Here is a 24570-nt window from a genome sequence, read left to right as displayed (position 1 = left end):
GGACTGCAAGGAGATCCAATCAATCCATCCTAAAGGAGATCAGTCCTGGGTGTTTATTGGAAGGACTGATGCTGAAGCTGAAGCTCCAATACTTTGGCCACCTCATGCGAAGAGTTGACTCATTGGAAAAGACCCTGATGCTGGGAAGGATTGGGGGCAGGAGGAGGAGGGGATGACAGAGGTTGAGATGGTTGGATGGCATCACTGACTCGATGGACATGGGTTTGGGTAGACTCCGGGAGTTGGTGATGGACAGGGAGGCCTGGCGTGCTGCAATTCATGGGGTCACACAGAGTCGGAGATGACTGAGCGACTGAACTAACTGAACTGACAAGAAAATCTACGTAAGGTTCCCCATTTGATTGTTTAATTTGGGTAAATGAAATTGAGGCTTGTCTGGATGGATTTATTCTCTCCCAGGCTTTTAAACATATCATTCTCACTTGAGTGAGTAATTGATCATCAAATTGTAACTGAGCTTGAATGCCAAAATGTGCCCTGCTACCCATTAATTGATCAAGTGTTATATCAACTGGCGGGTTGGCTGTTGCATTTCTGTGAGCTTGTTGGTTTGCCTCATCTTGCCACCAGGTCCTAAATTGTAAAAATTCTGAGGTGGATAGGCAAGTTTTGGCTATCATTTCCCAATCATAAGGAATTAACCGTTCAGCTTGTGAAAGTCCCTGAATTAGTCCCATGGTATAAGGCGAATTAGTTACCTATTGGGTACATGCCTGTTTTATCTCCTTTATAGTTTTAAATGGTATGGCTTTATAATCATAATGCATTCCTCCTTGTGGGAATTGAGGATTTGGTGGGATTTGAGTTACAGCCACAGGGAGAACTAAAGCTTCTTCATCCCCCTGCAATTGTGCCGTATGAACTCCCTTTTGTAAAGGTGTCATTTTATTAGGTACAGTTATCTGTGGTTTAAAAGCAAATCCATCATCCCAAGGGGTTTCAGGATTGAAAGGAGGAGGCTCCACCAAAGGTGCAGTTGGTCGAGCGAGAAAGATCTGTTCTTGACTTCTATCATTCTTTTGGCTCTTACTTTTCATTTTTATTGATTGTTTCTCTTCCTCATCACCTATGTTATCATATAAATTCATTTCCTCCATTTACTCTTGTATTTTTTCTACAGAATCCCCTGAATCCGAGGTTTCAGTTTGCAGCACTCCTAAAGCTGTGCTAATAAGATTCCCTACTGACCATACAGACAAAGGAATCTTTTTGCCGCTTTGGTAGGCACAGCGCAGGCGACACATAACTTCTTGCCACTCCTCATGCCTCAAAGTCCCTTTATCTGGATCTAGCCAGTAGCAATATTTCTCAATGGCAGAAAACAATTCTTTTAAAGAGAAGTGAGATATCTCAACTCCCAAACTTTTTAACAAAGTTTTTGACACTTGCATATAGTCACTATGCTTAGAAGGACTTTGCCCCATTGTTAGCCTGATTGACAAATCCGCAGGGGCGTACTTACCAAGTACTTTCCTTGTCTGCCGAGCTGGCTGGGTTTCCCTGCGTTTTCCACTAGGAGCTAGCCTCGCAGGCTGGATTCACTTTAGGGTCCCTGTTTGGGCGCCACTTGTCAAGATTGGCTCGACAAGCAGGATTTCCAAAAGTGCGATATGGTGAGAGAATGAGAAACAAGACACAAGAATTCAGAGAAAAGCGAGGATCAGGGGACCAACACCGCTCCAAGGTGAAGGTGCCGAAACTGAAACCAAGCCAGCTTTATTATACTTTCAGCCGTGAATGAAAAAATATGCTGGTAGTTAAACTATAACCCATGTGGCCTTCTGGACCAAAGAACAAAATGATCATTAACCATTGAGTAATTAGGAAACAGTTATCAATAACAAATCAGTAACTATGACTAATATTCTTATTTATAGATTTTCCACCAGATACGTAAAACATGTGACTCTGAGACGCCAGTTGAGAAACAGTCTGAGGTCGGTTTTCCGACCCCAGGATCATTTCTTGTTTTCAAGTTTATGAACTGTTCCCTCTGGACTTGTTCTAAGAGTCTCATGCCTTTCATGCCTTATAGCATCCAGTTTATCAATAATTATAAATTTCTTTTGTGGCCCTTGTCGGGGCCTGCTTTTCTTTTATTCTTCCTGTCTCCTATAGGATGGCATCACCAACTCAATGGACATGAGTTTGGGTAAACTCCGGGAGTTAGTGATGGACAGGGAGGCCTGGGCGGCTCATGAGGTCGCAAAGATTTGGACACAACTGAGCGACTGAACTGAACTGAATTTTGTAACAACAAAACTCAGACGCAGAGTAACAATGGCTCGAAAACAACAGAAAGAGGTTTTTGTGAAGAAGGATGGAAAATGCTAGGATTTAGGCATTTATGACTTAACTGTAGTTAATTTTAGGAATGTTCTAGGTTTTTGCATTCATGAACTCTGACACTTGTTTGCGTAACCTTACAAAGGGAGAAACATTGCAATCTTAACAGTATAAGTATTAATTATTAATTTATCAAAAAAATAACCAGACACTTTACTGACATACACTAATTTATTCTTTAAAACAACACAAGATTGAGTTTATTATTATGATTCTACATTGCTCAGATGAGGATGTTGGCATTAAGTGACTTGCTCGTAGGCATTAAGTGACTTGCCCAACATTTCCCAGTTAATTATGATTAAAGCAGGGATTTACATGAATATCTGAAATCATCCAATCCTCTCAGCCCACTTGAAATGTTTAAAAATTTAAGAAATTATTCAGTTGAATTTAAGGCAACTATATTACTACTTGAATGGATCTACATGATTTTTTGATGCCATCATCTTTCAAAATTCATAATCTATTCATGTTACACTCTTGCTTAAAATATAGTATGGACTCAGTTATCCACATAGTAAAATCTCAGCCCACAAATAAAAGCAAGGTATAAGTTAAAGATTTAAAAAAGCTGAAAATTTACAGGCCATAGTGGTTCTTGGAAATGCCTTGAATTAAATGTACATAGGATGTGTGTGCTTTCTGTGTGATTGTACTGCTTTCACAAAGAAGTAAGTGACCCCAGTTGGTGAAAAATTGTGTCTGTTATCTATCTTCTTTAAAACTATTCATATGACAAATAAATCATTAGATAAGGAAAACCAATTTAGTTTTACATACAAAAAGGGATTATTTAATGAATTCGTATTTCATGGAAGAAATTCAGCCAGAAATTCAATCAATACTGATCATTTAATATGAGTACACTTTAAACTCATTGTTAGGCCCAGGGAGTGGTCTTATGAGGTTACTAGGTGAGGCCTAGACTTTTTCCATCTCCATTTCATCCATATATAAATGGGGTTATTTTTAGCTGAAATCAGCTTTAAAGCTGATCATCAGTTGCATAAGCATTGAAGATGAGAAGACAAGGAAACTTCTTAACACATAGTGCCACTCTCACCAAGGCAAAAAACCACAGTAGACCTCCGGTGATAGGTCTCAGTTAGAGGAATCTGGAACTGCTCACTGACTCAGTGATGATTAGAATTTGTCTACTAAACATAGGTATAGACCAGAGATTTCATAGTCTTGTAGAAAATCTAGGCACTGGCTTAGGTCAGAGTTGTAGGGTTTTTGAAAGACTAACTTTCAAAAAGCAAGATTGTAGCACTGAGGCCTGATGAGTTAGCTTTAGCCAATTTGCATATTTGGAGGAATTGGATCCCCCTGAAGCTCCAAGGAGCCTCTATAAGCCCTCTGTGACTGAGGTCAGACCTTCACACCCAGAATAAGTTCTTGATAAACTAGTGATAGAATCAGTTACGATCTCCATGCTGAAGGATCTCTATATCTCGGTAAAGGAAAGTGTGCAGAGTTATGAAGAGCTGGAGCATAAACTGGAAAATACCGTTTGTTAAAGTCCAGGGTCCTTAGCTGCAGGATGGGTCTCATTCTGTAAAACTGAATGGTGTGAGGAATTGTAAAGAAGGAATTTATTCTGAATGTTTGGATGTTAAGATATCTTCTTCCTAAGCTTTAGAGTAAGAGGACTCTAGAAACTCAAGAGTGTCAACAGAGAAGGCTCCTGGAAGAATCTGAACAGTCATGAGGGAAGAACATTAAGACAGAACCTCTGTTCCCAAGGGGATGCCATGCCATCAGACCTTTCTAAGACAACTGTACTTCCCACTAGTTTTTTAAAAATTTACTTTATAATTTTCACTGAGTCACAGTGGGATTCACTGGCCATATTTTCAGTGAAAGCAAAGTGGAATTGACACAACACCAATACAGGGTATGTGAGAAAAGCTGAACCTCGGTTTGACATACAGCAAAGAACATACAGGAAAGAGAATCTTAGGGAACAGGCTTATGCAGTGTTGAGACGTCTCTCTTCACCAGAGGATCCACATAGGAGAGAAACCATGCTTGTGTGATGCTTGTCACAAAACACTCATTCATGAATGTACACTGCATGGTCATAAGAGGAGCCATGTGGAAAAGAAAACATACTGTTGTGTAGATTGTGGGAAATGCTTCAACTGCAAGAAAAACCTCACTGCTCACCAAAGAATCTACTTAGGAAACAAACCATGAGTGTCTTTAGCAGTACTGTGAAATAGAAATATATTCTGAGCCACAAGTGTGAACCACATATATAATTCAAAATTTTCTAGTAGCCACATTAAAAAGTAAAAAGAAACCAGTGGTATTAACTTTAATAATCTATTTAGTGTAACCTCATATATCAAAAATATGTATGTAATCAAGATGTAATCAATATAAAAAACTACATATGATATTTTACAGTCTATTTTTGTGTTCTCAGTCTTTTTTTTTTAAGTATATTTTATTCCTCTTTTTTATTTATTTTTAACTTTGCTGGGTCTTCTTTGATGTGTGAGCTTTCTTCAGTTGCCATGAGAGAGGGCTATTTTTCCTTGCTGGGCTTGGGCTTCCCACTGCAATGGTTTCTCTTATTGTGGTGCACGGGCTTAGTTGCTCTGTGGCATATGGGATCTTCCTGGCCCAGAGATCAAACTCTTGCCTCCCACATTGGCAGGCAGTTTTTAACCACTGGATCACCAGGGAAGTCCCTAAGTCTTTTACATACAGCATGTATTTTACACTACAGCGCATCCCAATGTGTATTAGCCATGTTGCAAATGCTCAGCCATGTGTGTCCATTGGCTGCTGTATTGGACAGCATGGCCAAACCTTTTACCAGTTGTAAAATTTTAAATGCCATAAAAGAGTACACTAAATAACATCTCACATAATTGCCTTAAATGGCTTTTATTAATTAAGTCCAGGTCTTGTCCTAGCCCTGGGGTAAAGTTAGCAGTGATTTTGAGATAGTAATGACATAATACGTGTTAAGCACTTAAGAGAGTACTTAGCTTACAATAGATGCTCCATAATTATTAACAGCTATGATTTAAAAAAAATTTTTTTTTCATTCAGCAAATAATCTTTATTTCTAAGATTTCTTTCTCATTCCCAGGGAGAATCTTATTTAAAGAAATCAGGGTAATTTGTGACAACGTGGATGAACCTGGAGGGCATTGTGCTAAGTGAAATAACCCAGACAGAGGAAGATAAATACCATATGGTACCACTTATGTGTGGAATCTAAAAAAAGAAATTGAACAGATAGAAGCAGAGAGTAGAATGGTAGTTGCCAGGGGCAGGTAGGAGAAATGGGAGATGCTGGTCAAAAGATACAAGCTACCAACTATCCTAAGTTCCGAGGATCTAATGTACAGCATAGTAACTAAAGTCAACAATGTTGTATTGTGTACTTGAAATTTGCTAAGAGTATTTAGCATTTTATCCAAAAAAGTGAAAAATAAAAAGTAACTATGTGAGGTGATATATGTGTTAATTAACTTGATTATGGCAACCATGTTAAAATGCACACGTAAATCATGTTGTACACATTATATTACAGTTGTTTTTGTTAGTTTTACCTCATGAAAGCTGAAGTGAAATCCTATTTAATAGTTAGAAAACATTAGTAACAGGAAAAAAATTTAAAAAGCAGGCCATTTTGTCTGATTTATTATCCTGCTGCTTCTTACAGAGAATAAGGAGAAAACTTAAATTTCTATTCCGTGTTCCCATTAACTTTGTTTTAATGGGGGTTATTTGCTCTGATTGGTCCCCTGGCCCACTTTTTTTTTGAGTGGCCATTCCATTTCATCTGTCTCGTTATTTTTCATGGTCTGCTAATATTTATAAATGAAGGACTTGATTATTCAGTGTGGGTAATTGATGTGGTCACTGCCTGCAATTATGTGGGCTAATGTTTACTTTTCCCTGATTGATTTTCCCCCAAGTGTATGCAGTGAGGTGATAGATAGGTTGGTAGTTTGATTCTTTGGCTTCACTTCTCTGCCTTTCATTGTGTTGAGTGGGAGCTTGTAGGCCTCTTCTTGGCTATGCTATGGAATAAGCTAGGTGTATGTGGATGGCTACTGTTCAGTGTGGGTGGCAAGTATTCAACTATTCAAAAGTGGTAGGATTAAGTACCTGAGTAGACTGTTCACTTTATAACATTTGACATGCTGTTATATTTCTTTACAGAAATACACATGGCTTGATAAAAGCCATTATGAAACTATTACAAATGCAAGCTGTTAAGGAAGGACACAGTGGGGAGAAGAATATTCAGGATATATATAATATTAGGTAAGCATTTTCTCCTTTCTTTTGAAACTTTTTTTTAGCGAATTGTTAAATAAGTTATGAATTAAGACATGCTAATTCATTAAGAATTATTTATTTAAGTTCGCAGAGACTGTGAGTCTTAACCTCTCAGGAAGTTAGTATTTCCAATACTAAGGATTGAGATAGAATTGACTACCGTATGCTGAGTATCATCACTGTGGCTTTCAGCTTGCTTCCTTGGAATTGGAATCTTTTGTCCAAAATTCAGGTCATTCATTTTGATCTGGGATATAGAATCATCTTCCCAATACTGTGAAAACTGAAGAGCTCATTGAACAAATGTATTAAAAGCAGGAAGGTAAACTTCCTCACTATAAAAAGTAACGGGACTAGCCAAGGGTTATTACCCAAGGCAAGGTCAGTAATTAACAGCATTGATTTGCCTTTTTGTTGTTGTTATCTATATAGGGCTTCTCTGGTGGCTCAGAGGGTAAAGAATCTGCATGCAATGCAGGAGACCATAGAATGTAACATGCTATATACAGCAATAGTTCCAGTGAAATGCATTGAATTTTATGGGAGAGTTTGGGCAAGGGAAGGCATACTTACTTGTGAAGGTGACCTTAACCATTGCCTTGAAGGTCCTAGAAAGTCATTTCATAAGAGAGTGGCTCCCACTTAGTTGAGGATGCCAGAAGATGTCCCATAATCAGTGTATATTGCCCTAGAAAATCTGTTCAGTGATGCATCTAGAATATCCCTGTCTATAAAGAATGAACCCATGGCACCCTAAACAAGGGCACTGGTTCTGGGGGAAAATGACTTACATAGGCTGTGGTGATCTAATAGGGAAAGTAGACCATACCTGGAAATTGTCATTGGCTTGAGCATATAAAACCTGCAGTTTCAAGCATTTGACACCACTGCTATCAGAAGCTGTGAGTGCCTCTCCTAATATATAGTGCCTGTTACTTACATACATGTGTAGTACTTTCCTTCTGATAGTAAGTAAACAGTGTCTCATTTATTACAGTGATCTTTCCTATTAGTTTAGTGCTACTTACCATCTCCTTTATTTTTATGAGCATATTCTCGAGTTTCTTAAGTCGCTTTTTAAAAACACAGTCAGATTTGCATTTTATGTATTTTTTGTTAGCGTTTGTTTTTTAAATTATTTATTTACTTGTTTGTCTGCATTGGATCTTAATTGTAGCACGTGGGATCTTCCTTGCATCATGCAGGATATTTCGCTGTGGTGCTCGGACTGTAGTTGCGTCACTGGACTCTAGCTGTGGCGTGAACTTAGTTACCCCACAGCATGTGGGATCTTGGTTCCTCAATCAGGGATTGAACCCATGTTCCCCTTTTTTTGAAAGAAGTTCAAACTCTTGGGGCAGAGTTCCAGGATAGGAAATAATTCCACTTCATTGTTATTCAGGAGGAGTTATTTACTTATTTTAAAATAGGAAAGCTGTTGGAGTTTTAAAATTTTATTTAACAGTTTTATTGAAATATAATTCACATACTGTACTGTACAACTGACCTGTTTAAAGTATACAGTTCAGTGATTTTTTAGTATATTCATGTAGTCATACAATCATTGCCATAATCAATTTTAGGACATTTTCATCATTTCCTCAAATTCCTCACTCATTAACCATAGCTGTATCAACCTAGAGCTACCCAATTAAGTATTTTTAATTTCATTGGTTCTCAACACTGGCTGTTCATGAGAACCACCTTTTGCTGTTGTTCAGTCGCTAAGTCGGAGTATGCCTAAAAACAGATGAACATAGGAAAAATGAAATACCCTAGACCAACTGAATCAGATTCAGAAAAGTCCCAGGTGATTCTGATCAACAGTGAGTATAAGATAGTGTGTTAGCAGCTCTCTACCATGCATGTTCATCACCCGAGACCTTGTTAAATAGCAGATTCTCTTTCCTTAGATCTCTCATGGGCTCTAACAAGCTCACAGGTGATGGTGATACTGCTGTTTCCCTATCATACTTTAAGTAGCAGAGCTTTGAGCAGCATTAGCAGTTCCTGGGAGCTTGTTGGAAATGTGGAATCTCGGACCCCATCTCAGATTACCTGAATCAGAGCTTGCATTCTGGTGAGATTTTCTAGGTAGATCATAGCCATCTTATTTTTTTTGATGATGATATAAGGACATTTTCAGTCATGCAGAATAATTAGATTCTCCCCCTGATTGTGCTCTCTGTGAGTGCTAAACTCTGTTACCTGTAATGTTTCACCTGTTTTCTATTTATAGTTTATTTTCTCCAGTAGTTGGCTCTTTAGGCCATAGGCTTGTTTTTAGAAGACAATAGATGCAAGGTGTGGATCGGGAGCCTCGTTTGAAGAACTGAAATTATACTGGCTATATAAGGATTGTGTGTAGAGTGGTGGCACATTAAGAGGTCCAGAATCAATCACTTGAGTTGGCATAATCCAGTAATGTTTATGGAGGGCCCTCATGTGAATGGCTGTTTGGCACTGTAAATCAGTAGAGTGTAATTGAGTACGTAAGAGCCTGAGGTTCCTCCATGGGGGATTGTGGATGGTAGAAACACAGGAGAGGTGAGCCTGAAAAGCAGATTTCCCACAAGAGAGCTATGATTACCTGAGTCAATCATAAAATTGTCATGCTGTTTTAGAATCTTGTTATGCCACATGTTGGTGAGCAATATCATCCAGCTTTTGAGAGGAAACCGATGAGCTGTGTATGAAAATATAAAAAAGGGTATGAGTAGCTTAGACCTCCACTGAAAGGTTTTCCTTGGTTATGTTGTAGGGTTGATCTATAATGGAAGTAGTATGACAAGTAATTATAAGCTTTCTAGGCAGGAAACTCAAGCATAATTTTATGGTGTTAAGGACTCTCCTAGTATACTGTTGGATTTTCTTTTTGTCCTAATAGCTGATTCACTTGCAGAATAGTAAAACCAAATATTGGTCATCTTATTTTTTATTAAAACTTTTTTTTTTTTTTTTTATTAATGAAGTTTCTTTATTTTATTTTATTTTTTTTAATAAATTTATTTATTTTAGTTGGGGGCCAATCACTTCACAACATTGCAATAGTTTTTGCCATACATTGACATGAATCAGCCATGGGTTAACATGTGTTCCCCCTCCTGGACCCCCCACCCACCTCCCTCCCCATCCCATCCTTCTGGATCATCCCATTGCCCCGGCCCTGAGCCCTTGTCTCATGCATCGAACATGGAATGGTGTTCTGTTTCACATATGATAATATACATGTTTCAATGCTATTCTCCCAGAACGTCCCACCCTCACCTTCTCCCTCAGAGTCCATAAAATTGTTCCATGCATCTGTGTCTCTTATTCTGTCTCGCATATAGGGTTATCGTTACCATCTTTCAAATTCCATATATATGCATTAGTATACTGTATTGTTGTTTTTCTTTCTGGCTTACTTCACTCTGTATAATGGGCTCCAGTTTCATCCATCTCAGTAGAACCGATTCAAATGTATTTTTTTTAATGGCTGAGTAATATTCCATTGTGTATATGTACCACAGCTTCCTTATCCATTCGTCTGCTGATGGACATCTAGGTTGCTTCCATGTCCTGGCTATTGTAAACAGTGCTGCGATGAACATTGGGGTACACGCGTTATTAAAACTTTTTAAAAATTGAGCAAACATTGTTTTGTATTACTGTTTCATGTGTACAACCTTATATTTTGACCTCTATATACACTACAGCATGCTTACCACCAAATATTTAGTTTCCATCTGTTACCATAAAGTTGACCTCATTTACCCATTTTGCCCTCCCCCTACTTCTCTTCCCCTCTGGTAATCACTTAACCTGTTCTCTGTATCTGTGTGTTTGTTTTTGCTTGGTTTGTTTATTTTTAATATTCCAAATGTGCATGAAATCATATGGTATTTATCCTTCTCTGTTGGACTTATTTCACCTAGCGTATTACCCTCAGTGTCCATCCATGTGTTGCAAATGGCAGGATTTCATCTTTTTTATGGCTCAGTAGTATTCCATTGTGCATATATACCACATCTTCCTTGTCCATACATCCATCGATGGGACGTAAGGTGTTTCCATATCTTGGATATTGTAAATAATGCTGTGATAAACATTTGGGTGCAGAAGTAATGAAACACAAACCTTTGGGCATTTGGTATTTCTCCTGGCCCAGTTCAGTTCAGTTCAGTAACTTAGTCGTGTCCAGCTCTTTGAGACCCCATGGACTGCAGCACTCCAGGCTTCCCTGTCCATCACCAACTCCTGGAGCTTGTGCAAACTCAAGTCCATCGAGTTGGTGATGCCATCCAACTATCTCATCCTCTGTCGTCCCCTTCTCCTCCTGCCTTCAATCTTTGCCAGATCAGGGTCTTTTCCAATGAGTCAGTTTTTTGCATCAGGTGGCCAAAGTACTGGAATTTCAGCTTTAGCATCAGTCCTTTCAAAGAATATTCAGGACTGATTTCCTTTACGATTGACTCGTTTGATCTCCTTGCAGTCCAAGGGACTCTCAAGAGCCTTCTCCAACATCACAGTTCAAAAGCATCAATTTTTCAGCACTCAACTTTCTTTATAGTACAACTCGCACATCCATACATAACTACTGGAAAAACCATAGCTTTGTCGGCAAAGTAATATCTTTGCTTTTTAATATGCTATATAGGTTTGTCATAGTTTTTCTTCCAAGGAGCAAGCGTCTTTTAATTTCATGGCTGAAGTGATTTTGGAGCCCGCAAAAATGAAGTCTGTCACTGTTTCCATTGTTTCCCCATCTATTTGCCATAGCTCTTTAGTTCTTCTTTGCTTTCTGCCGTAAGAGTGGTGTCATCTGCGTATCTGAGGTTATTGATATTTTTCCTGGCAGTCTTGATTCTAGCTTGTGCTTTATCCATCATGGTATTTCGCATGATGTACTCTGCATATAAGTTAAATAAGCAGGGTGACAATATATAGCCTTGACGTACTCCTTTCCCAATTTGGAACCATCTGTTGTTCCATGTCCGGTTCTAGCTGTTGCTTCCTCACCTGCATACAGATTTCTCAGGAGGCAGGTCAGGTGGTCTGGTATTCCCATCTCTTGAAGAATTTTCCACAATTTGTTATGATCCACACAGTCAAAGGCTTTAGTGTAGTCAGTGAAGAAGAAGTAGATATTTTTCTGGACTCTGTTGCTTTTTCTATGATTGAACAGATGTTGTCAATTTGGTCTCTGGTTTCTCTGTCTTTTCTATATCCAGCTTGAACATCTGGAAGTTCTCGGTTCACGTACTGTTGAAGCCTCACTTAGAGACTTTTGAGCATTACCTTGCTAGCGTGTGAGATGAGTACAATTGTACAGTAGTTTGAACATTCTTTGGCATTGCCTTTCTTTGGGATTGGAGTGGAAACTGACCTTTTCCAGTCCTGGGGCCACTGCTGAGTTTTCCAAATTTGCTGGCATATTGAGTGCAGCACTTTCACAGCATCATCGTTTAAGATTTGAAATAGTGCAGCTGGAATTGCATCACCTCCACTAGCTTTTTTTGTAGTGGTACTTCCTAAGGCCCACTTGACTTCACATTTCAGAATGTCTGGCTCTAGGTGAATGATCACACCATTGTGGTTATCTGCATCATTAAGATCTTTTTTGTATAGTTCTGTGTATTCTTGCTACCTCTTCCTAATATCTTCTGCTTCTGCTAGTTCCATACCATTTCTGTCCTTTATTGTGCCCATCGTTGCATGAAATGTTCCCTTGGTATCTCTAATTTTCTTGAAGAGATCTCTAGTCTTTCCTATTCTATTGTTTGCCTCTGTTTCTTTGCATTGATCACTGAGGAAGGCTTTCTTATCTCCTTGCTATTCTTTGGAACTCTGCATTCAGATGGATATATCTTTCCTTTTCTCCTTTGCCTTTTGCTTCTCTTCTTTTCTCAGCTATTTGAAAGGCCTCCTCAGACAACCATTTTGCCTTTTTGCATTTCTTTTTCTTGGGGATGGTTTTGATCACTGCCTCCTATACAGCGTTACAAACCTCCGTCCATAGTTCTTCAGGGACTCTATCAGCTCTAATCCCTTGAATCCTCAGCATCATTCTACAAACCAGTGATGGTTTTCAGTGTTTTAGTGCCAAAGGAGTTCAGATTTTTCATGTATATGTATGGAACATGCACTTCAAGAAGAAATTTGGATACACAGATGATCTATTTACCCACCCTGCTTTGAGATACATCAGATTAGAGTGTGTGTAGCCAGTAAAGTTCATTTTGCTTAACTGAACCCTTCTATAGTGTTGTGACTTAAACAAGATTAAAGGAGGATATTTAAATGGAGTTTCGATTCCCAGGGCCTTTTAGAATGGGGATGAATTGGAAGAGCAATAGAGCACAATTGGCTACTGTGATTAAACAAAGAGAATATGCCAAGTTTTACTCTCAGCCCAAGGGTCTCAATTCTGGTTGCACTGTTAGAGTTCTCTGAGGAACTTTTAACTGTAGATGCCTGGGCTCTCCCGAGGATGAGTAGGGGTCAGCCTCAAGCACTGGTAATTTTTCAAGGCTTCCTGGATTGTTACTAGTGTGGTAGTTGGATTGAGAACTGCTGGCCATTTGTTGCAGTGAGGCATAGGGCTCTGTTGTCGCCAGACCTTCAGATCCTTCAATATTAATAACATTTTATATGAAATATTCTGACTGGTAAATGTTGGAAAACAATTCCAATTTTTCAAGATACAGAGTTGGCAGACCAAACACATCTGCTCACAAGATACAATCCAAGGGCAACCATTTGTGACCTCTGATTTAGACATTTAACTGTTTTCAAGAACTTTAACCCCCCCCTTTTTTTAATCTGTGAACAATTTTTAGATTAACCACTTAAAAAAAACACCATGAAAGATGACCACTAAGATATCCTCTATTTCAGGCTTATCTTTTCCCTCCCATTTCTTGTTAGCTTGAACTCCACTTATCTTTAACTAAGTTATTTCAGTGCTCTATAACATTGACCATACAGGAAGTGCAGCAGAGAACCAGTGTTTGCCTGGTATTTTGATAATAAGAAAGAATGACTAAATTTTGTTGTTGTTGTTGTTATTGTTTAATCACTAAGTTACGTCTGATTCTTTTGCGAATCCATGGACTGTAGCTCACCAGCCTCCTCTGTCCACGGGATTTCCCAGGCGAGAGCAGTGGAGTGGGTTGCAATTTCCTCCTCCAGGGGATCTTTCCCACCCAGGGATTGAACCTGTGCATTGGCAGGTGAGTTTTTACCACTGAGCCACCAAGGAAGCCCAAACTAAAATTTTAAGATTCATAAATTATGAGAGGCTCATTTTCTTTGTAATATGCCATTTTTTTTCTCTTAAAATTTTATCATGTACTCTTGCTTTTAATTTTTCCTCTATGTATTCATATTATGGCAGTCTTTTTAAGATCTCTTTTTCCTCAGCTGAAGTGAGGAAATAGCTGTGAATTCATGAGCGGTAACTGCTTGTTCCAGAATTTGTGCGTTATTCTGATGTGCCAGACAGTGGCTGACATGCACAAATATCACATGTTAAGAATCTTGTTTATGGAGAGAGTTGGTCTGATCAACATCAAGCTGTACTTTCTGAAATAAGGGAATATTAAATGTTTTGGGCAGATGGTATGCTTTGAAATGGGTGATTAGACCAATAGCAGTGGATGGTTACACCCTGAGTAGACGAAAGTTATGTACTCTGTCAGTATTTGCATATCTGTTTGTGTAGTCTTATGAGTTTATTTAGATGTAGAGTTAATTTTGAGATCTTAAAGATGTGTGTCCTGAAGGTTGAAGTACTTTGTGGTTCATACCTGTTTTCCCCCTGAAGAGTGAAAGTCACTCAGTCGTGTCTGACTCTTTGCGATCCCATGGACTCTACAGTCCATGGAATTCTCCAGGCCAGGGATTGAACCCAAATCTCCCACATTGCAGGCAGATTCTTTACCAGCTGAGCCACCTGGGAAGCAGCAAATGCATTCGTTCCTTAGGGTAATCAAATAGAAATAAGAAAATGTCCTAAGGTAAATACTAATGTGCAGTGCACCAAGACCAGTTTGTAGTTGTGGATGTCAAAAGGTAGCCCCAGTTTTAATTTTGATAACTAGGTTCTTCTTAGCTTTAAACTCTTTTTGCATTGTCTCTTCTCTCCATTTTGGTGAGTGAGATGGAACTGGCTGTGCGAAGAGTGCAGAGTGTCTCAGATCTAGGGAAAAGCATGTGCTTAGCTGCTGCTTTGTGAGGGCCTGGTACCCTAGAGGAACTAACAGGAGGCGGGGTGCCTGGAGCTTAGTGTCAAGGGAGGAAGAGTCCAAGACAGAGGCTCAGGAGAGTTAGACATGGCCTAGAAGATGCAAGGCCATGGTAGAGACTTTGGGTATTCTTTAAAGAATAGTGGGAAGTCATTGAAGGTTTTATTGTTTAAACTTATTTTGAAAGAATTTTAAAGTTCCAGAAAAGGTTGCAAGAATAGTACAGAAAATTTCCATCTGACATTTACCCCAATTCACTGATTTTCCACATTCTCATTATCCGTCTCTCTATAGAATTAAAAACTATTAGAGAGTAGATTGTACATATTCAGTAGGGTATGTTTTCTAAGAACAAGGATATTCTCTATATAGTCAGAGTACAGTTATCAAATCAAGAAAATTTAACATTCATTTAACACTTTTACCTATAATCCATATCCTAGTTTTGCCATTTGTCTTAATAACGTCCTTTCATACCTCTTTCCTTTTTATTTTTAGTGTATGGGCTCCAGTTTAGGATCATATGTTACCTTTAACTGTCATATCTTTTTAGTCTTTTAAAATTTGGAATGATCTCATCCTTGATCTTTTATGACATTGACATTTTCGAACACTTTGAAAGTGTTGCTGTGTCTTTCTCAGGACATCTCGTCTGGAGACCCTGATGTCCATCTTGCCTTTCATTGGTGATTTTAATTTTCATTACCCTTATCAAGGTAATATCTGGTTTCTCTACTGTATAGTTACCATCTTCTTCTTGTAATTAATAAGCGATCTGTGGAGAAGATGCTATGAGACCATGAATATATCGTGTTCCTCATTAAACTCACAGCTTCAACCCCACCCCCGATTAATTTTCACTAAGATAATTTCAAAATGGTAATTTCCCAACTCTACCACTCCTTTCAGATTTATTAATGGCAGTGAAGATACAGATATGCTTTAGATGTGGATATCATATATGACTTGATTCTTACTGTCGAACTGGATGTTTTGCTTTCATTTTCACTTCCTCTTTTCCCTCCTCTTTCCCACCCAGGGGAATCTTTGTTCACAGTTTATGGTTCCAGTCACCTGGGGTTTACACTTGGTGTCTAAAAATCAGACCTAAAGAATAATTTGTACATATACTATCTTCCAGTTAGCAGTTGCCACCAGGAAATATTTTATAAGTTCTTCTAAGTGCACATGCTTAATTTAGAAATTGGTATGGTGATTTGCTGGTAAGTGTCTTTAAGAGCACGAAATATTTTGATTTTTGCCTTATTAGCCTATTTATCTTATCTCTAGTTTCTTTTCTTTCCCAATCAAGGATGTAACTTAATAATAGATGTTTTGAACCCCTGTGTGTCTGTATGTTTCCCCTAGCCACCAGCTAGTACCTAAAATAGCTCCACCCTTCTGACATTGGCAAAAATCTTTGTGTTATTGTTAAAACCCTGCCTCTCAAAATAGGAATCCTGGGAAAGGTTCACTATGAGGGCAGAACCATTGTAATATGAAGTCTTTTTTCGAAGAAATCTTATCTTCTCCCTATCTGCCTTATAGACCCAAAGGAAAAAGGAAGTTAATAAAAAATGTCAAAATTAAACTTTTTGTTCCAAGTCTTCTTTTTCTGGCGTGGATGAAGTGCATTTGTCTTAAGACTCTATAGGATAGATAAGGATTCACTATTATCATTTAATTTTTCTTTTTTTTATAGTAATATTTATTGTGCAATCAATTTTTATTCATTTTTATCTTAAAATCTGCAGAGCTTTTTTTTTTTTTCTTATTTGAACCCTACTTTGGCTTCTAACCAACGTTTTCAAATCAAAACTCAGAGCAGTTAGAGAAATGCTTTTAAAATGCATATTTGATGTAGTAAGTGCTATGCTATGCTTCTGAAAGCGCCGGGGTCACAGCTGCATACATGAAAATGCATGGTGACTGCAGGCATTGTTTCCTCACACAGAAAAGGCAATCTGTGTCTATCACTGAATTTATGATATAAATCAAATCATAGCTTTCCTACATTCAGAGATGTAGCAGAAAGGTTGAGGTGATCTAAAGGTTACAAATAACTTTTGCTTTTTGATTTGCCTACCACAAGACTATTTTTTTTTTTTACTCCTTCTTTTCTATTAAGATTGATGCATTTATACTTGGAAAGGTGAATCTAGTTACATAGCTTATTTTATCGATGTCTCTGTGCTAGTCTAGTGGAGCCACGAATTTATTCTTTATTCCTTCCCGCACTCCAGTCTGTTAAGATGCATGCACTGCTCTGTGCTGTTGACAATGTTATTAAAGGATAGGGAGTCCTGAAGTATTAGGTAGGAACTCTGCCTGCTTCAGGAGAAGGCAATGGCACCCCACTCCAGTACTCTTGCCTGGAACATCCCACGGACGGAGGAGCCTGGTAGGCTGCAGACCATGGGGTCGCTAAGAGTCGGAAACGACTGAGCGACTTCACTTTCCCTTTTCACTTTCATACATTGGAGAAGGAAATGGCAACCCACTCCAGTATTCTTGCCTGGAGAATCCCAGGGACGGGGGAGCCTGGTGGGCTGCCGTCTATGGGGTCGCACAGAGTCGGACACGACTGAAGCGACTTAGCAGCAGCAGCTGCCTGCTTCCTCTGTGCTTTTTTTTTTTTTCCCCTCTGAACCTTGTTAACTTTGAAACAGTGTACTTAGAGGGATTGTGCTGTTGGTTTTTCATGATCCATTCAAAGAGTTTAAAAAGGTGCTTTGGGAAAAGTGGGTGTTTGTTACATTTATTTAAAATGGGCATTTGGGACTGAAAGGGAAGCATAAGAGTGAAAAGGTAAGAGACCCAGCTTTCAAGCTGCTTATGCTCTAGTTTAAGATACAAATTTACCTGCATGATAATCATAATAGAACCACATTTACAAAGTATTCTTTGTGTTAGGTACTGTGTTAAATGCTTTACCTAAAATGTCAGTTAAAACATTTACAAATTTTGAAATGGGCAAATGCCAAAGAACATACAACAGATTGGCTCATCTGTGGCAGGAAAACAACAACAGCAATATTAAAAACCACAGAGTGAAGGAGAAATTAGAGGCACCAGAGGCCAATGGAGGGTGACCTGGTTGCCTGTTTTGTATTGACTTCAATCTTTAGAAACAATGTTATTCTCTTTTAAGAAGAAAGCAGAGCCTATTGGATGGATGTCTTAAGAGTCAGGAAATCCTGATTTGAAATTTTCTGTGGGCTTATTCTGGATACAGTACTGCAATTCTCTCTGAAATGAAAAATATGAGGTGATTTATTTATTTGAGATAAAAATAGGAGACTACTGTTTTGAGGCCTTAGGTTTTATTAGACGTTGGCCTTAGAGCTGTTTAAACTTGGCATAGAATTATTAATAGTTGAGAGCCATCTTTATTGCTTTCTGCCTTTACAGGCCTTGGTTCCACCTCTGATCTTAAGCATTCAAAGGTTAGAGCTTTAATGGGTGACTTGGGTTATAGAACTCTAGCCCTGGAAGGTACTTAGTCTGGTTTCCTCATTTTACAGCTGAAGAAACTCTTGCCCAAGCAAGAGAGGTTAATTCTCTTGCTTGAGATCACACAGTGTGTTGCAGAGACAGAAGGTGAATTTGGAACTCTTGATTCATTTCTTTAATTCAGTGTTTTCCCTCCACTATTTCACATCACCTCTCCATTTCTAGTTTTTGTTTCTGAGACGTGGATGTGGCAGCATAACAGTAAATGATTCGGATGATGCTATGTAGGCACTGCTTATGTAAATAATGACTTCAGTGCCCCACATTTGTGTTTGCTTTTCAAAATTGTATAGAGCTTATTGTCTGCCACTGTTAGCTTTACAAGTGGTCAGGTTGATTGTATGTTCAACCTATCATTTTGAGTAAAATGTTGTAGTCAACTTACTCTTTATCTTGACTACCAGTTTGGGGGATAATTGACATTTTAAGGCATAACCCAGGTTTTTTTTTGATATTCTTTTGTATCACATTTTTTTATTCCTCAACAGTGCTTCTAATGACGAGTAAAGTTTGAATTGTAGATTTACCTTGACCTTTCTCAGAGGTACTTGGAAGAATTGGAATGGCTAATAAGCAGTGAGAAGAAAGGAAAGAAAAATTTTGAATAATCTATAAATTTGAGAATCAATCCTTGACTATATGAAGAGTGAACTATATTTAGCCTTAGGACATTTTAAATGTGCTAATTATAGTATTTTAAATAAGAAATTAGCACTATTTTCTATCATACCCAGATTAGCATGCGTAATATTTAATACTGTTTGTTTATTTTGGAACATGCTTCTGTTTTTTGCAAGGAATAATTGTACATTTGCTTTCCATTCTAAGTCTTCTATTTTCTACTATACCATTACCTTTGTGCACCTAATGTTATTATTGGATGACTATATTTCCATAAGAAACTTCAAATTTTGGACATGATTGATTGATTGCTTTTGGGTCAGTAAAGAAGGATAACTGTGGAATCATTGTCTTTTTGAATAGCTCAGGGCTAGTACTATGTTTGAGTTAGTTTTGTACTTTGCACAGTGCTTTCCATTTTACCTAGTTCAGTGGTTCTTAACCAGGGGAAATTGTGGCCCAGGAGGACATTTGGTAATGTCTAGAGACATTTTTGATTGTCATGTCGATCAAAATAGACTGAATGCTATTAGCATCTAGTGGGTAGAGGCCTGAAATGCTGCTAAATATCCCATGGTATGTTGAACAACCCCTATGCCAAAGAATTATCTGACTCCAAATGTCAGTAGAGCCAGACTGAGAAAACTTCATGTATGGCAACTGCACAATAAAGTAGACTGAATTAAAAACTATGTCCATTCTATAAAGCATAAAGCTTTATGTATTATTTTATATGTGCATTCACATGCCATTGTAGTGATTCACAAGGGAAAATTTAGCTCTTTTCTTCATTATATTCAAAGTATTAAAACAGAATTTTGGCAATTATAATTGATTTTAGCTTAGTTGTACCAAGTTGAAATAGTATAATGGTAATCAATGTTAATCAGCAGTAATATTCAGTGTTCTTAATTTGAACTTCCTTTCTCTGTCAAGGTTTTTAATTTCTTGGAATCAATATTGTATCTTATTCCCACAAATTTTCACTTGGATCTGACTTAATCAATTCTCTGGAAAAATTAATTTTCCAGATGTCTAAGTCAGTAATTGGGCTTCCCTGGTGGCTCAGTGGTACAGAATCCGCCTGCCAATGCATGAGACAGGGGTTTGATCCCTGAGCTGGGAAGATCCCCGAGAGGAGGAAATGACAACTCACTCCAGTATTCTTGCCTGGGAAATCTCATGGACTGAGGAGCCTGGCAAACTACAGTCCATTGGGTTGCAAAAGAGTTAGACAGGACTTAGTGACTAAACAGCAACACAAGTCAGTAATTAATTTGGATAATCCCTATTCTATATTCTACATAATCTCGTCTTTATAGTTTTAAGTCTGAGATACTGAATAGAATTTGCTGAACCCAAAAGCTAGCAGAACGAGCCTCCAACAAAGTTAGTCATACGACAAAGTTACAATGGGTCCCACAATTCCAGTAAAGTAGAAGCTATTTATAAAGTATGATAGAGTTGTTTGCTAATATATGCATCATTTCTAATCTAATTTAAATTACTGTCTTTTACTTCTGTTGATATGATTTAATTTGGACAAAACTATTTTTAAAGGGAGATACATTCTTTATAGTTTTTAAAAAGATAGATTAAAAAAATGTTTTAAAAACCTTTTTATTTTGTTGGGGTATAGTCAGTTAACAATGTTGTGATAATTTCAAGTGAACGTCAAAGGGACTCAGCCATACATATGTGTGTATCCATTTTACCCCTAACTCCCCTCCCATCCAGGTTGCCACATAACATTGAACAGAGTTCCGTGTGCTGTATCCACATGTTGTTTATCCATTTTAAATGTAGGAGTGTATACATGTCCATTCCAAACTCCCTGACTGTCCCTTCCCCACTTCCTTCCACCCAGCAATCATAAGTTTTTGTCTAAGTCTGTGAGTCTCTGAAAAGGAGGTAGATTCTTAACAGTTTTTGGAGGAGGAAACGTGAGAAGTGGGAAGAGGTAGGAGGTGACATAAGGGAAGAATATTGAAAAGCACCTAAATGTTTTACGATCACACAAAAACTATGTAGTATTTTGTTGGATTTTCTTCTTAAATAGTCATAAATGCCACCGTTAGCTGGAGGACTAGTGGGTGGTCATACCTGATGCTCCTCATTTCAATATGGTGCTTGTCAGAAGGAAAACCCATAGCTAAAATTAATTACAGTTGCTGTTCTTTCCTTTTCATTCATGTTTGCTTGAATATGACCTACTGAATTTGTAGTCTAAGAAGTTCGGATGATGTGACATACCTGAGAGGCTTTTAGGATTTGTAGCATTTATTTTCTTAGTATCTGTAACAACTAGAGTAGAAGCAGATTCTAGATAGGATTAACTGCCAAGGAGTTTGGAATTTAGAAATGTGATTTTGATAGGATTTTTAAGTTTTGGCATAAAGAGTTACTTGGAGTGATCCTTTAGCAATGGCAGTAATCTGATCACTCAGAAATAGCCTGTGCTTTAACAAACAGGAGCCTGCCAGCATTTGAAGTTAGTGGCTGATTGATTAGGTGAGGTTGAGGAGAGAATAGAGAGATGGTGTTATAATACCCAGAAACTGTGTAGTAGTGTCAGAGAGATGTTTAACATGAGTGTTTCAGTGTGATGTATGTGCCATAGTTTTCTGTTTAAGAGAGGAAAAAAAAAATCAGAAAACTTCCCAACTACTAACCTCCCTCTTATGTGGTTTTTAACTTGTACCAATTTTCAACTCTGGCAACACATCAGAATTGCTAGAAGAATTTTTAAAAATTACTAATGCATGGGGTCAACACCTAGCAACCCCAGTATAATTGAAGCCTGGGCACTCATATTTTAAAAAGAGCTCCACAGATGAATCTAACACACAACCAGGCTGAGTACCACTGCTTTATAGCAGTGTATCAGAATTGTCTGGAGAGCTATTTATTAGGTCTGGCTGAGGCCTGAGAATTTATTTGATTTCTAACAAGTTCCCAGGTGATGCTGATATTGCTGGTAAGGTGATCATGTTTTGAGAACCACCAAGAAGGCAGTTTTAAAAAATCATTTGAGTGTGACTGATGGTCTGATCTTTTTCTTTCCTTTTTTTTAAACATTGCTAGTGCTGTATTGTTGAATTAAAATTATGCATATAATTCTTTTTATGTAAAAAAGATAGATGCATCTATATGGTGTGAATTTTTTTCAAATAGCATTTTTAAAATTTTTTAAAAATTTGAGAAAATAGACACACTATATATATATATATATATATATATATAAAACTGAATCACTTTGCTGTACACCTGAAACTACCAAAATATTCTTAATAAACTATTCTCCAATGTACGATAAAGTTAAAAACAGAATAAAAAAAGAATGAAATAATACCATCTGCAGCAACATTGATCAACCTAGAGATTATTATATAAATGAAGTCAGAAAGACAAATATTATATGATATCACTTATATGTGAAATCTAAAAGATAGTACAAATGAACTTATTTACAAAACAAAAATATTCTCACAGACATAGAAAACAAACTATGGTTGCCAAACAGGAAAGGATAAGGGGGGGATAAATTGGGAGTCTAGTCAAGGCTGTGGTTTTTCCAGTGGTCATGTATGGATGTGAGAGTTGGACTATAAAGAAAGCTGAGCTCCGAAGAATTGATGCTTTTGAACTGTGGTGTTGGAGAAGACTCTTGAGAGTCCCTTGGACTGCAAGGAGATCCAACCAGTCCATCCTAAAGGAGATCAGTCCTGGGTGTTCATTGGAAGGACTGATGTTGAAGCTGAAACTCCAATACTTTGTTGACCTGATGCAAAGAGCTGACTCATTTGAAAAGACCCTGATGCTGGGAAAGATTGAGGGCAGGAGGAGAAGGGGACGACAGGGGATGAGATGGTTGGATGGCATCACCGACTCTATGGACATGAGTTTGGGTGGACTCCGGGAGTTGGTGATGGACAAGGAGGCCTGGTGTGCTGCGGTTCATGGGGTTGCAAAGAGTCAGACATGACTGAGTGACTGAACTGAACTGAACTGAACTGAAATTGGGAGTATGGGATTAATAGATGCACATTACTATATATAAAATAGATAAACAATAGGATTTACTGTATAGCATGGGGAACAATGTTCAATATGTTATAATAACCTATAATGGAAAAGAATAAAAAAAGTTTGTGTATATGTATCTAGGTATAACTGAATCATTTTTTGTACACCTGAAACTAACACAATATTGGAAATCAGCTATACTTCATTAAAAAAATAAGTAACATTTTTAATTATAATTTTTTTTCCTGGAGGAAGAAGCCACGTCACTAATAACTGAAAATTCTGTACTTCATAGTTTAAAGAGCTAATGAATTTACAATTTCCAGTAGACTTTTTGTACTACTTAGAATAATTTGTTTGTCTTTTTTCCTTTTCTTTTTTTAACCCCTTTATTTGAGAATCCTTCACATTTCAGATCTTTTATGTAGTCTTTTTGGTATCTTGATTGATGGAGCCCGGATAAAAAGATTTGTCCTTGTTCAACAGAAATTTTCAGAATTTATAATTTGCAGAGTTTGTTATTTGAGATGGGAGAAATATTTTCTTTTTCCTTACTGAAAGTATATTGGGGGAACACAGAGCTATATATTGAGAAGAATGGGGGTAAATGGGAACAGAGACGGAGCTGTTGTTTAATTGCTCATTTGTGTCGGACTCTTTGCTACCCCATGGACTGTAGCCTGCCAGGCTCCTCTGTCCATGGTATTTCCCAGGCAAGAATATTGGAGTGCGTTGCCATCCCCTTTTCCAGGGGATCTTCCCGACCCAGGGATCAAGCCCATGTTTCCTGCTTTACAGGTGTATTCTTTACCGCTGAGCCACCAGTGAAGCTCCACAGAGACAGAGAGATGGTGCTTATAGGTTGGGACAGTGTTAGCGGAGATGGAATCTTCCAGGTCTGCAAAGAGATTCATCAGCAGGAAGAGGAGATTTCTAAGAATGAGGGAATCAAGGGAGTGGATAATGAGAGAGCTACTGGATTGAGGAGCTTGGCCAAAGTCATAGAGCTATTAGATAACAGAGACTGCTGTCAAATTTGGGTCTGTAAGACTCAGGTTTATTCTTTTTTCTGGAAAACAGATAAAAAAAAAAATTGTTCTAATGAGCCAACTCTGAAACAAATGCAGCAAGTGATGATTTTGTGATAATTATGAATCCTGGAAAAAAGTTTCTAGATGGCAATGGTTTTTTCTCTTGCTATATTTGGATATTAAAAATGTGTATCCTGAAATGACAGCTTCCAGTGTGACTGTGTGTTTTTCAGAAACCATCCTCAGCCTTTGATCACTGTTCTTGAGCACAGACCTGACTGCTGGCCAGTCATTTTGCAGCAGCTGACAGCTTTTTTCCAGCAATGCCTTGAAAGGTAATATAAAATAAAATAAATTAGGGAGATGGAATAGTATATGCTAATTTTAGAGTTTTTCTTTTATGCTGCTTTGATTGTAATGTTTTCTCCTGCAGAAATGTCTTAGAGCAGGATATAGTTTTCTGTTTTCTTTTT

The 24570-nt window shown here is 37.9% G+C and overlaps 1 protein-coding gene across 11 annotated transcripts in view; it reads left to right on the top strand.

Annotated features, from left to right (window-relative positions):
- Positions 1-24570, top strand: part of FOCAD (focadhesin) — a 301886-nt gene that overhangs the window by 51086 nt on the left and 226230 nt on the right. For 6 of the 11 annotated variants that reach the window (XR_014076742.1, XR_014076743.1, XM_081569963.1 and 3 more), the window contains 2 exons: positions 6559-6663; positions 24331-24432. The exons of 1 other annotated variant lie outside the window; for it this stretch is intronic. Coding sequence is in view for 7 of the 10 variants with exons in the window: in XM_081569963.1 (XP_081426089.1) it covers positions 6559-6663; positions 24331-24432 (207 nt within the window). In the remaining 3 variants the exon portion in view is untranslated. Of the gene's footprint in view, positions 1-6558; positions 6664-13779; positions 13893-24330; positions 24433-24570 lie in introns of all 11 variants that reach the window. 4 more of the 11 variants (XM_081569967.1, XM_081569953.1, XM_081569968.1 and 1 more) reach the window with 3 other exon arrangements.

The sequence above is a fragment of the Giraffa tippelskirchi genome, chromosome 1 (genome assembly GCF_054371585.1).
Source record: "Giraffa tippelskirchi isolate mGirTip1 chromosome 1, T2T-mGirTip1v1.2.pri, whole genome shotgun sequence".
Classification (NCBI taxonomy): domain Eukaryota; kingdom Metazoa; phylum Chordata; class Mammalia; order Artiodactyla; family Giraffidae; genus Giraffa; species Giraffa tippelskirchi.
Note: the sequence above shows the minus strand (reverse complement) of the source record. Positions and strands in the feature narration are given on the sequence as shown.